The sequence below is a fragment of the Scyliorhinus canicula genome, chromosome 7 (assembly GCF_902713615.1).
Source record: "Scyliorhinus canicula chromosome 7, sScyCan1.1, whole genome shotgun sequence".
Lineage (NCBI taxonomy): Eukaryota > Metazoa > Chordata > Chondrichthyes > Carcharhiniformes > Scyliorhinidae > Scyliorhinus > Scyliorhinus canicula.
In genome coordinates this window covers 161,317,181-161,331,263 of record NC_052152.1, presented here as the reverse complement: position 1 = coordinate 161,331,263, position 14,083 = coordinate 161,317,181, and the positions used below count along the sequence as shown (strand labels likewise).

Below are 14,083 nucleotides of genomic sequence, written 5' to 3'. Positions count from 1 at the left end.
GCCCTCCTCACTATCCACAACTCCACCAATCTTCGTATCATCTGCAAATTTACTGACCCACCCTTCAACTCCCTCAGGATAGGACAGAGTTCGCATGGATTTAGTAAGAAGTCTTACAACACCAGGTTAAAGTCCAATAGGTTTGTTTCAAATCACTAGCTTTCGGAGCACTGCTTCTTCCAAGGATGAGGAAATGTGAAAATAGTGCCCACCTGTTTAGCCCTTGCGACAGGCCAAAAATCCCATGGACATCTGCAGATTGGACCTTTATTTTTGGCCTTTTAATTGTCAATGAGCACGAATCTGGTTTGCGCATGTGCCCACCATCTCAATCATGCATATGCCCCTGACATCTTCTGGTCGGATTTTAAGCAGTTCAAGAGTCAGTTGCGCACCTGGCCCAGACATGTCATTCTGGCCCTGATGTGGGTGGATGGCCTGCCAAAGAGAGTTAAATAGCAGCGATGCCGGCAGGATGCATTCCCCACCGACTCCCGTTGCATGTGGTCCAGTTGTATGTGGTATGTGTGAGAGATGCTTGAGAAGAAAGACAACATTATTTGTTTTGGCCGATCTTGATAATTTTTTTTGAGGAATCGTAACCTTTGCACTCGCCACTCTTTCTTCAGACCAGCTCACATGTTCTGATTCAGGGGGTTTTAACGCAAATTGTATGAGGATGTTGTAGGTAAAAAGGATTAGCTATTTCACAGATGCTGCAGGTGAGGATAATGGGTCACATTTTCTTTTGGCTAGTAATATGGAGCTTGTTTTCCTTGATTAGGTGCTTTATTTCACTGCCACATGTCCTTACCTGCTTATACTTATGCTGTTTGTTCGAGGAGCTACTCTGGAAGGCGCCAAGAATGGAATCGAGTACTACATTGGAAGTCAGTCAGATTTCTCAAAATTGGCTCACGCTGAGGTAAACTACTGCTTTGATCTATAGATTTCATCCATACTTTTCAAAGAATTATACTTCCTTATTTATTTTGCTGCCTTTTGTTTCATTTTTAAGCTTTAAACTTGTAAGAGAGATTGAGTTGAGGCCTTTACTCTTTAGTGGAGTTAAGGCCAGGTTGAGATAATAATAAAAATAATAATTGCTTATTGTCACGAGTAGGCTTCAATGAAGTTACTGTGAAAAAGTCCCTAGTCTGTTCGGGGAGGCCGGTATGGGAATTGAACCCGCGCTGCTAGCATTGTTCTGTATTACAAGACAGTTATTTATCCCACTGTGCTAAACCAGTGCTTATCACCCATGATCGAGTGGCGGAGCAGACTCGATGGGCCAAATGACCTAATTCTGCTCCTATATCTTATGAACTGCATATTTCAGTCAATCTAATTTATCTCAAGTTAAGTTTTAATTTGAAGCTGTTATGTTTTCTAAGGGGTTCTGTTCCTATCAATAAAAGACAAAAATGAAAGGCTGCCGACCGTGGGTTTCTGTACCAAATAGTCAGACTTTATTTACAGAGGTGTTGCTTGTACACAATCTTGATGGAAGAGAGGGAAAATCACCCAAGTGTCTCTGATGATGCCACCACATAATCATGTGACAGATAGGCATTGGTTACAATACATAACATCCCTCCTCCGTTACTCCTGTAGTGTGACAACTAATATCAATTTTTACTCATGGTGATTATTAAACCAAACATGTATATAACATACATAGACATCGGTTCAGCTTAGGCAAAATCGGTTGTTCAGGAGTCTTTGTTTTCACACTCTCGGTAATCTGTTCCACACTTGGGACAGGCACATCATCAAATTAAGTTGGTCCTTCTTCAGGTTCTACAGGTGCTGTTGTATTAACTGGTGTAGAATCTGGATTCAACTCAGTCATAGGATAGGAGTGTTCGATGTTGGCCGTTCAGATACCAATTCTGCTATTCTCTTTTTGAAGCAAGGGTTTGATTGGTGTGCCTCCTCCAAACTTTCTCATCATTGGTTTGCATAAGAACTGGACTCTGTCTTTGTGTGCGTTGAGGCAGGTACCCACTTCTCACTTGATGAGTAGTTTCTTGCTAAAACTCTTTGTCCTTGGTCAAAACCTCTTTATTTCTATGTCTGTTCATGGCAAGTAATTTGGTCTTCTTGTCACTCTACAAGAGTTGTAGTATCATGCGGTAAGAGCAAATCAAACTTGGTTTTCAATTTCGATTTTAAAAACAATATTGCCGGTGGGTTTTGGGTTGTTGCATGGGCAGTATTTCTATTGGAAATGAGAAACGTGCTTACTCTCTTAGCTAACAGTCCTTTGTCATTATTCAGTGACAGTACCAAATTCTCCGCCAATCAATTGGTGGAAGGACAATGAGGTGCTGTTTTAGCATGCTGTATGCCATTGTGCTTAAGGTAGTCCATGAATTCCTTTGACGTGAACTGAGTCCTGTTATTGCTAATTAATTATTCCGGCTTACCCAGTCATGCAAATACTTCATCCAGACATTTGATTATCTTTTCAGTAGTCGTCGACTTCATTATCATTATTTTGAGCCATTTGAAATGTGCGTCCACTAGAACAGGAAACTTGTATCTTCAATTGGTCCCACAAAATCAATATGTACTCATTGCATTGGTTGCTATGACCAATCCCAAGGGTGAAATGGTTGGAGAGGTGGAGCATTTCATACACTGGCACAAGTCTGAAACAAACCAGCCACCAAAAATAACTCATGGCGACTTCTTTCATATGTACGATTCCAGGATGCCCTTCATGGAGTTTATCCAGTATATGACTCCACAAGCATGGAGAAATGACTGTGTCCCTCATATAAGTACTCTTTACTACCTTTAATTGATGTTCCCTTGTTCGGTATGGCTTGAATTCCATATTCCTCCCCTGTTTATCCAGTGGTATATCTTTCAAAATCATGTCCGTGATCTTCCCCATCACCAGATCTGACATAGTGTGTCGTTGCACATGAGCTGCTGAAATAGGTACACTATCAACCTTGTAAAAGTATACATAGTTCACGTAGTTTTCCTGTGATTCAGCTTTGTCCTACATTGGTAAACATGATAGTGCATCGGCGTTCGCATGTTACTGAGACCTTCTGTATTTAATCTTGGCAATGATGCATTGAAAGATTGAGGCATCTGCAAATGACTCTCGGGGAGAACGGTATTCTTTTGTATGGACCAGTGATTATTTTTAAATGCCTATGGTCCATTAACAAGGTAAAATGTCTTCCATACAAGTAGTGATGAAATCATTTGATGCCAAATATTATACTCCAAGCTTTTTTTTCCAATTGAACATAATTCTGTCAGTACTTGTCAACGTTTTCAAAACAAAAGCTATTGATCTTTTATCTCCATTTGGCACTATAGGAGCAGCAAAGGTTAGGAGGGGTTATTGGGTTACGGGGATAGGGTGGCAGTGAGGGCTTAAGTGGGTCAGTGCAGACTCAATGGGCCGAATGGTCTCCTTCCTCATTGTATGTTCAATGATCTATACTTAATTATTCTTAATTGGGGCAGCATGGTAGCATAGTGGTTAGCACAGTTTCTTCATAGCTCCAGCGTCCCAGGTTCAATTCCCGATTTGGGTCACTGTCTATGCGGAGTCTGCACATTCTCCCAGTGTCTGCGTGGTTTTCCTCCGGGTGTTCTGGTTTCCTCCCACAGTCCAAAGATGTGTGGGTTAGGTGGATTGGCCATGCTAAATTGCCCTTAGTGCCCAAAAAAAGGTTAAGTGGGGGTTACGGGTATAGGGTAGATACGTGGGCTTGAGTAGGGTGCTTTTTGTAAGTGCCAGTGCATACCCGATCGGCCGAATGGCCTCCTTCTGCACTGTAAATTCTATTATTCTATGAACTGCACACATCCCATTGGGTGGTGCACCACATGTGAGTTGTAATTTTAACTTGCGGTCAAAATGCATGAAGACTTCCGATTTCTTGAGCACGTTTTTAACTTCAGTGTGAGCCTCTTTGCAGTCTTTTGTCCAAGTCCATTGTTGGTTCACACATAATAATGTATGAAGTGGTTTTAAGATGGTAGCAAGATTTGGTACATTTTCCATTGTAATTGTTGAGTCCTAAACAGACCTCTGTTGTGGTATATTCTGCGGTGTTGGTGCTTCTCCCGTCGTTATCAATTACACGGCCAAAATAGCTTATTGATGGCTGAAAAAATTCACATTTCTCTCTCTTGACATGATTATCTTTCAAATAGCTCCAAAGTCTCTTCTAAATTCCCCAGGTGCTCTTGTTCAGTTCTGCTAGTAAGTAACATGTTGTCCAAATACGATTGAACATCATGGAGGCCACTAACTAAGAAGTCCATGGACATTTGGAATAGGGCCGATGCTGATGTTATTCTGAAATTGTACCTGAACAGTCCTCTGTGTGTTACAATTGTTAGAAGATGTTGTGACTCAGCTGCTACCTTCACCTGGAGGTATGCTTGGGATAAATTTATCTTACTGTACCATTGTACACCCGACAATCTAGCAAATAGGTCCTCATTTAATGGTAAAGGATCCTGGTCAGCACAGACACTAGGTTTGATCGTCATTTTTAAGTCACCACAGATTCTTACTGAGCTATCTGGTTTGATAACTGGGACAATTGGGGTTGTCCAATCACTCATCATGACTGAGTCAATCACTCCATCTTTGACCAATTTTCCAGGTTCCACTTCGACTTTTTGTTTTATAACATATGGCACAGTTCTTGCCTTTAAACATTTGGAGCGCTAACTAACTTGGAGTATTGCCTACTTTTTAAAGAGTTTCTATCATGTCTCTTTCCCATCAATCAGTTAGTTCGCAGCTTGCCAATTTAGTTTGGTTTTGCTCAACCTCGCTCTTCCGGAAAATTTCTTTTTACCACGCACAATGACAATTTTGCAGATTGACCATTTACTTTGACTTGCTTCATGATATAACCATTCATTGGAACCATCTCTTCTATGCAAGTTCTAAAGATGATGTCAGATGTCTTTAGTCGTACATCCTTGAGCTTATGTTGATACAGCTTTTCAGAGAAACGTGATACAACAGCTTCTGTACCTATTTCCATTTTACTTTCATTCCCATTCAGTTTTGGACAGACCCAAAATCTCTGTGTATTACCTTACATTGATAATATGCTGAGCTTTAGTTCTTTGATCTCCATAGACATTGTGTCTTCCTGGGAATTTTCATTGTCTTCGGGCATTCTGTAGACTCTGCGGATTTGGGTGCGTTCTTGAGTTTACCTACCTTCGAGGTTTGCGAATTCTGTCCGGGCAAGCACACCTTTACACTGTGACCTTTCTTGCCACAATTATGACATTTGTTGTCTCAACTCCAAAATTCCTGTGGAGAAACTCACCTGGGCACACCTATGGAATGCTTGCGTTTTAAGAAATCATTTTTCTCAGCATCCGTCTTGTGTGATCGGAGAACTAGCGCCAATTTCGGAAGCTTCTTTTGCTGCCAATTCCATAGATAGTGCTATTTCAACAGCTGAGTATCAGCAGTTGTCTCTGGATTGTCTAATTTCTCAATCCGCACACAAATCTGTCTCATAACGTGTCCTCCAGCGTCAATTCAGATTCTCAATTCTTGGCTAGTCTCCATTGTACATTGTAACAAATTATGGAATACTTTCCCCCTCTTCTTGACTACGGTGATGAAATCTGAATCTCTGCTTTGATTAGTGGTTTGGTCGAGAAGTCTTCTTCAAGGATCCTATTACTATACTTTGCAGGGCGGACAAAACATTTTAATAGGGTGAAAGTTTTTCATCTTGCACAAGAAAGTTACTATTTTAATTTAATTCAGCATCCTGTTTGCAGCAAGGTAATATCGGAATCTCTCTTAGAAAATCCATGATTCCACATTCTCATCGAATGTTTCCATTGTGCCATTTTTTCCCCACTAATTTAAAATGGTAGTACTTTAACAATTCCTCTTCTCTAATTTCCGTTCTCTTCAAATTTAAGCTGTATTATTTTTTTTGTTGTTTACTTTTAAAACATTCTTTATCGCTGTAGTTTTCCCTGTTTGGACAGTTACTTGCCAAAAGCAGGTGTCTCCCTCCTCAAGTTCGAAAGATCTAACTCTGCAGCCCGCCAAGTACGAAGGCGTACAGCTAGAAAAACTCCCCAGCTCGATACCGTTGTATAAATCGATTGGCACAAGAGTCCTCATTCTGGCTGAAAAAAATATCTCTTCTCTCCTCCGAGCAGTCCTGGGTTGCGGTCACGTAGTAAAAACTTGAGCAACAGTCCTGAGTGCTTTCTATCACCTCTTAAAGTTTAATATGCACTTCTAGCAAGGCTAAAGACCCCACTCCCGATGGCCAGTTTTACCGCACATTTATGGACAATGGAGTGTCGCCCGAAAATGATCCACACCTCAAAGTCCGGGTCTAGGCTGTTTATTTCTCTATTATTTTTGGAAAAACATCCTCGTCACCAGCTTTGTCTTTTTACTGTTCACTGTTTTTCGAAGGGTTCTGTTCTTATCAGCAAAAGACAACAAATGAAAGGTTGCCACACCTTGCATTTCTTAATCAGTCAGACTTACAGAGGTGTTGCTGGTTCAGTCTAGATGGAAGAGTGAGAAAATCTCCCAAGTGCCTTTCATAATGTCATCACATAATTGGTTACAAAACCTAACAGAAGCCGACTCAACTTTAGTCCCAAGTGATGGTTAAGTGTCCTTGTGCAGGTTCTGTTCCCTTCTTTGTCTGCATATGTTGCTCATAGTTTTATTGCACATTATGTAATACTTCACACTTAATGTTTAAGTTTGATTTTGCTATTTGTTTGACCAAATGCATGCCTTGAGTTAATCCATCTACGGATTACAACTGAATCTTTTGGTCCTATTTTACTGCCAGCTGCAAATTTAACCTGTTTGCCATATACGTAGATTTTTTAAAATAATTAAATCTCAACAGATGTCATGGATTAGGATAATGTAGTTCTAATCTCCGGGTGATTATCTGGAAAATACATCTCTTAGTTAGTATTCAACTTGCAAATAAGGCATTTTTATAAATATGTATCTAGTGGTATTAAGATCTGATTCTTATTTTGATGGAATGATTTCTGATCTGCGGTGATTTTGATGGAACAATGATAGATCCTAGCCTGTAATTGCCTCTCTGCCTTACCACTCTTTTTAATTTTGTCTCTCTCGCATTCTATTCATCACATGTGCTCCACTATGCCTCGGTGGTCTAAAGTATCTAAAACCAGGAATTCAAATATGCATATGTATACCCCTACATTTGCATCTCTCTTTATTACTTTTCCTGAGCGTCCCTTTCCTGCTGCTCCTGCTGTCTTTGTTGATATCAATCACTGTGTAGGGCCCTGACATATTTTACTTTTAAAGAATCCTATTTAATTTGTATTTAGTTGAAACCTGGGCATGAAGGAAAATACCAAACGATACATAATGTAGGGGCGGTAAGGGGGTGCAGTGGTTAGCACTGCTGCCTACGTCGCTGAGGACCCGGGTTTGATCCTGGGCCCGGGTCACTATCTGTGTGGAGTTTGCACATTCTCCCCGTGTCTGCGTGGGTCTCACCCCCACAATCCAAAGATGTGCAGGTTAGGTGGATTGGCCATGCGAGATTGCCCTGAATTGGAAAAAAAATAATTGGATGCTCAAAAATTTAAATTAAATGGTACATAACATTGAAGGTGAGTTCTGGGTCTATTGAAATAGATTTGTTTGGTAACTGATGCAACACATAAAGGTAGTACAACTGGAGGAAGTGATGGGCCAGAGGTAAGATGGGAGAAAGGAGATGGGCGAGAGAGTGTGACCTGAGATTTCAGACTGAAGCAGCTAACCTGGGATCTCTGTATGTTTCGGAGAGACTGTGGGTGAGAATTTATGGAGTCTGGGGTTTGGCATAGCCTGTGTGCCGAGGCTTGGAAACAGCTGGGGAGAGCTTTGGGAGCAGAAACTAGTGAAAAAAATGACCAAGTAGCATTGGAGGGAGACACAGCTGAGAGAGAAGATCCGAGAACTGGAAGCAGGTACGTGTGTGTCTGACTTTCATTCTATTTCTCATTATTTTCTTTTTATTAGAATACTGTGCAGCTGCTGCGGTTAAGCAATTGAGCTACATTTGAAAGTATACAGAAAGCAATAATATTTAGACTTTCTGTCTGAAGAATTTGCAACAATGAAAGGCCGCGGAGGAACTATCTTAGTTTAGGCGAGAACAGTGGTCAGAAGTAATTTCATTCGGGATGAATGAATTGTAAAAATCTAATTATACATTGTTAAAATAATTTGTCATCATGTACAGAAAAGAGTTTGGCTAACTTGTTCCAATTCTAATTTATTGTATCTTGTATTCATTAGGTTTGGAAAGATGCTGCAACACAAATATTCTATTCTATCGCAGTGGCCCTGGGGGCCATAACGGCACTGTCATCCTACAACAGATTCCATAATGACTGTTACAGAGATGCCATTGTTATCTCTGTTGTTAATTGTGGTACAAGTGTATTCGCTGGATTTGCCATCTTCGCCATCCTTGGGCACATGGCTCACGTACAGGATAAGTCCGTGCGAGAAATTGTGGAGTCAGGTAGCTTTTATACTCAACATAGTGGGAAGGGGGTGAGCTTCTGCAAGGGTTCTCTTATTTGACTGTGGCAGAAGAGAGTGAAAATATTTTTGGTAATATTTAATATTGTTTTGTACTGAACCACCAGATTCTGTAAAGGTTTTTCGTCATGCCTCATTTTCTTTTGAACCTAGTGTTATTGGAGACACTTTTCCCCAGAGTAGCACTCCCAACAGTGCTTGACGTGAAGACCAAGCACAGCAGGAATATGGACAGAGACCAATGAAAGAAGGTCTCCGCTCCAATAGCTCTAAAGTTTTTGATGTGTTCTCTGCGGGACCCCTTAGCGCTGTGCCCGATTAAAATGGTGCAATGTAAATTATTGGCTTTTGCTGTGTTTACAGCCTTAACACAGTCTGCAGTGTCGTTTGCTGTTCCAGCACCAGACAAGTTCACTGGCAAACTGCCTGCGTAAAAGGAGGAATTATGAATTTTCAGTTTGTGGACTGGGAATTCAGAGTCATTTGGGAATTGTAGCCAATGTGTATCCTTGAAGTTGAGGTTTCTCTAATCAAACTTCCTGGTTTTCTTTGACATGGCACGCATGTTTGATAGGATGTGGTGTGCTTACACGAAAATTTTAACACAACTTTTGCTTTCAAACCTTTGATGCAGCTCCTCTGGGAAAGTTGGTATTCAAAAGTTTGAATCCTGGGAAATATTTTATAATAGGTGCATAATTACCTGAGAGATATCAGCCTGCGCGAATTTTTACATATGGAGTTTGGGCCTCTTATTAACTTTATAAATGATTTGAAGTTAGGATCTACATAACAGCTACATTTGCAAATGACAGAAAACTACTGGAGATTGTAGGTTCCAACAAAATTGTCAGGTGAAATAGAAAGTGCTCCACATGGCGACCATAAGATCCAAGAAAGAAACATTAATTAACGGGAAAGAAAATCATGTGGCTGCACATGAAAGCGACCTTCGGATTCTGCCTGACAATATTTTGAAGTCTTTATAACAATGCAGAATCACATTGAGGAAAGCAAATCCATTGTTGGGATATATCAGTCCTTATTGAGCATTAGTGAGATACCCTGCCACTCAGATGACTGTGTGGAGTTCCTCTTATCACAGCACAGAAAGGATATTGTAGCTTTTTTAAGGATACAGAATACAGCAACCAGAATGAAGGCATGATTAAGGAGCAATTATGTAACTTGAGCATGTTCTCACTGAAAAAGAGAAGGTAGGGAGGTGATATGATTGATTTTTGTACTCCAAAGAGCTTAGACAATGTAGACCATGGCAAGGTTTTTCACCTTGACCAGAGAAGTACAATTAAAGGACACTGTCTCCATTTGCATGGGAGTAAAGTAAACTGGAAAAAAATTCTGGGAGTTGGAAGGCAAGGGGGAGAGATGTACTGTTGGCTTTCAGCACACCTGTTTGTGGTATTTTAACATAGCTACTAAATTATAATAATACGTTTCAGTTGAATGCATAACTGCAGAAATAGTGTACCTGATCTCACCTCTGATGTGCATCCTGCGGACACACCTAGACGCAGCAGTAGACCACATAAGATCAAGAAGATTCAGGACCATTCACTGGCCACTGGGGGGCGTGGTGTCACAATCTGTAGCTAGGGGAAATGGAATGTCCAATATTCCTACCAAAACATGTTGCACCTGATACATGTGACTCCTCTGTCACGTTAATCTACACGGCCTCCCTGAACCTCTGGGCATGTTGGACCCTTGCCGCTGCCTGTACTCCGGCTCCTTCCCGGTTTATCCACAATCCCCTCCTGGTCTGCTGTCTCCTCCTGAGATGAAGCCGCAGGTCCTTCCTCTTCCAGCATGTTGCCCAATTGATTTGCCAGGTTGTGGAGGGCACAGCAAACCACCACAAAGCGGGAGACCCTTTGACCCGACTCTACAGGGTACTACCAGAGCACTTCAGGCATTGGAACCGCATTTTGAGCAGTCCGATGCACCGCTCAATGTCAGCACGGGTGCCAACATGGACCTCGTTATATCTGGTCTCCAGCTCGTTCTCCGCACTGGTGTAATCAGTCAGGACCTCAGCGGGAACCCCATACCCCCCAAGAGGCAACCAGTCATCCTGGGGTGGTTCGCGAAGACACCGGGGCCTCTGAATGTCACAGAATGTAGCTGTCATTCATGCTCCCTGGTAAGCGTGCACACAAATGCATGATCCGGTGGTGATGGTCGCACACAAGTGAACATTCAGGTGCGTAGAACGCCTTCTTGTTAATGAAGAGTACTCGCTGATGCCCTAATGCGCGCAAGGCAACATGCATGCCACCAATTACCTTCTGGACCTGGGGCATCCTGACAATAGCGGATAATCCAGCATCCCGGTCAATTTGGTGGCCTTAGTCCAGCTCAAAATTGATATAGTCAGCTGCCTGGGTGCACAGGCATCCGTAACCTCACGGATGCACTTGTAGGCTGTAGCTTGTGAAATGCCACACAAGTCCTCACTTAACCCCTGGAGTGAACTTGTGGCATAGACGTTCAGAGCTGCCACGGCCACCGGGAGCGGGTGTGTCCTCTAAGGGGTGCCATGTGTTGACACGGAGTCTTCCGCGGCACATGCTGTCTGTCATCTGCTTGAAAGACGAGCGATGCCTTTACACCTTGGGACGTCGCTGGCGTCCCCCTCTGGGTACCCCTTTGGCCTGATTAGCGGCCACGTTGCTAATGTGCATTGGCCTCCTGCACATGGGGTGCTGCCTCCAGCCTATGGTAATTCTGCTACCTTATGTGGCGTCAGGCCACCTGGGCTGCCATCAGCACTGCGAGGGCATTCTCTGTGGGACCGACACCACCATCCATTTTGGTATCTGTAAGGAATTGGAGAAGGAGATAGACTGGCAATCAGTTAGGGCTTTTATCCCCCGGCCACAGCAGGAGCCCCGAGACCCCAGACCCTTGCCAGGAAAATGAGGGAAACCATGATCAGGTGCTCTCCCCGATCCACACATTTGGTCATGAGGATATCCCCAGTGCTGAAGCCCAGCTTGAAGTTTGATTGTTGGCTGCTGCCTCCATGGTACAGATGCTTCTAGAGGTCAGGCAAACAGAGGTCATTGAAATGTGATACAATAATCATCGTCTGAGACATGTCCTGTGTACCCAGGAGAATATTTTGTTTATTAAACGGTCAATAGTAACAAAGATTTGAAAATCAACTGCATAGCATTCCACATATCACATTAAACAACAAGGAAACGTCACCATTCCATATTGGTATCAATACAAAGTTGTATCGGCTCATTTTCACAAAAACAAACAAACGTAAGGCATTACCCCTCGCAGGTTCCTCAGCAGAATCAGAGGGAGCAGCATAGTGGCACAGTGGTTCACAGCGCAGGAACCCAGATTCAATTCAGGCCTTGGGTCACTGTCTGTGTGTAGTTTACACTTTCTCCCATGTCTGCGTGGGCTTCCTCTGGTGCTCCGGTTTCCTCCCACAGTCCAAAGACGTGTAGAATAGGTGGATTGGCCATGCTAAATTGCCCCTTAGTGTCCAAAAGATAAGGTGGGTTTACTGGGTTATCAGAATAGGGATGGGGTATGGGCCTAAGTAGTGTGCTCTTTCCAAGGGTCGGTGCAGACTCTATAGGCCGAATGGCCTTCTTCTGCACTGTTGAGGTTTTATGATTCTATGATAAGGCTGAGAATGTTTTATCATGCCAGAACTTTGTCATAGAAATGATCTGCCCACCAATGTGTTACTTGTTCCATGTGTCAGTGCCATTCTCCATCCAGGAGCCGCAGCTGTGCAGGCCTTCCCACACAGCCCAATCTCACCAGAATCAAATTCTGGATCCACATATTCCACTGGAACTCAAGGTGCAGTTGAACATCCTTGACTTCCAGTGTATTTAACTCGCGGTGACATGTCAGTTACATGGAGCACTCACCATACCAGCAACAAAAGCATCAGCAATCTGCAAAAGCATTTCTTCAATGGCATCATCAGGTGGCCCATTTGGATCAATGTCACGCACCATGTCCCGCAGCATCACCTTGTTTCAAACCGGAGTGCTTTCCGGATTCATTCGTCTCTCTGAGCCTGGTGTTCCAGGACCCAGGTACTTTCGAAAAAATTGTCCTTCTTTCCGGCTACAGAAAAGGAAGGAAACAGCAACAGCAGCCTCCAGGCCCTTGCAGCCACCAGCAGAAGCTAGCAGCAAACACAGCCAACAGCTGTGGAGTGTTCTCACAACCAACAAGGCCAATTCCTTATTAGCAATAGCCTTCAGCTGTGAAGCCAGAGGTAGCTCACAGTCAACAGGAGTTAAAGTGATGTTCACCATATAACCAAGAACCGGGCTCTGTCCTGGAAGTGTTTGGTAGGACAGACAGGCAACAACTGTAGTTGCCCCTGTTATGGGTATCCACAATATTTAAAGATCGCTTGAAGGCCTCACACATGAAAAGCCATTCAACGCGCCCCCATGGGGAGTCCCCCATTGAGCACTGGGCCAGCAGCTCCAGTGCCCTTGAGCTGCATGGAAATGGCTACTCAACTCCACAGTTCCCCTCAGCAGCTATTGTGCCAGATTCTGGTTTTTTAAAAGGAGCATGGTTCATTCCCTGGAGGCCATTACATTCTACTTCAATCTCACTAATGAGATGGAAATTGATGCCAATTAGGATCAATTTGGACATGATCTGAAACTGGTCATCGGGAGTGGGCCGATTAGACAGCAAACTGGTTCACTGACGCCCAGCACAAATCTCGATTTTGGCCTTGTTCTTGATTTAACAGATGTGTTCTGATCTATTCTGGGTGCAACACTGCGGTTAAACCTGATTTTTTTTTCCCATTGCAGCAAGTGTAGAACACTAGGAAGATGGAAAGAGGCAGAGTTGGCCCTCGACACATTTCCCAGTTAACAATTACATAGAATAGAATAGAATAGAACATTACAGCGCACTACAGGCCCTTCGGCCCTCGATGTTGCGCCGACCTGTGAAACCAATCTAAAGCCCATCTACACTATTCCCTTATCATCCATATGTTTATCCAATGACCATTTAAATGCCCTTAATATTGGCGAGTCCACTACTGTTGCAGGCAGGGCATTCCACGCCCTTACTACTCTCTGAGTAAAGAACCTACCTCTGACATCTGTCCTATATCTCCCTTCAATTTAAAGCCATCACCATCCAAGGAAAAAGGCTCTCACTATCCACCCTATCTAATCCTCTGATCTTCTTGTATGCCTCAATTAAGTCACCTCTTAACCTTCTCTCTAGGATGCAGTGTTGGAAATGAGAGGGATTTCATAACCCCAGCAATTGAAACTGATGTACCTCAAGCTTACCTGGTCAGCCAATTAAATATCAGCAATTCACATGCCTTAGCGCACTGTATTATTGACTTGATTTCATCAAAGAGTGACATATGGGGTAGAATAATGCAGTTGGGGTGGATGCCCCCCACTCCCACCACTTCAGAAGCCAAGTTGGCTTGGAGCCAACCTAATCCACACTGGC

General features: G+C 43.0%; 1 protein-coding gene across 1 annotated transcript in view; it reads left to right on the top strand.

Moving 5' to 3' along the window:
* Window positions 1-14,083, top strand: part of LOC119969492 (sodium- and chloride-dependent neutral and basic amino acid transporter B(0+)-like) — an 87,715-nt gene that overhangs the window by 28,275 nt on the left and 45,357 nt on the right. Inside the window, exons 7-8 of the mRNA XM_038803179.1 lie at window positions 785-925; window positions 8,330-8,558. Coding sequence (XP_038659107.1) covers window positions 785-925; window positions 8,330-8,558 — 370 coding nt within the window. The remainder of the gene's footprint in view (window positions 1-784; window positions 926-8,329; window positions 8,559-14,083) is intronic.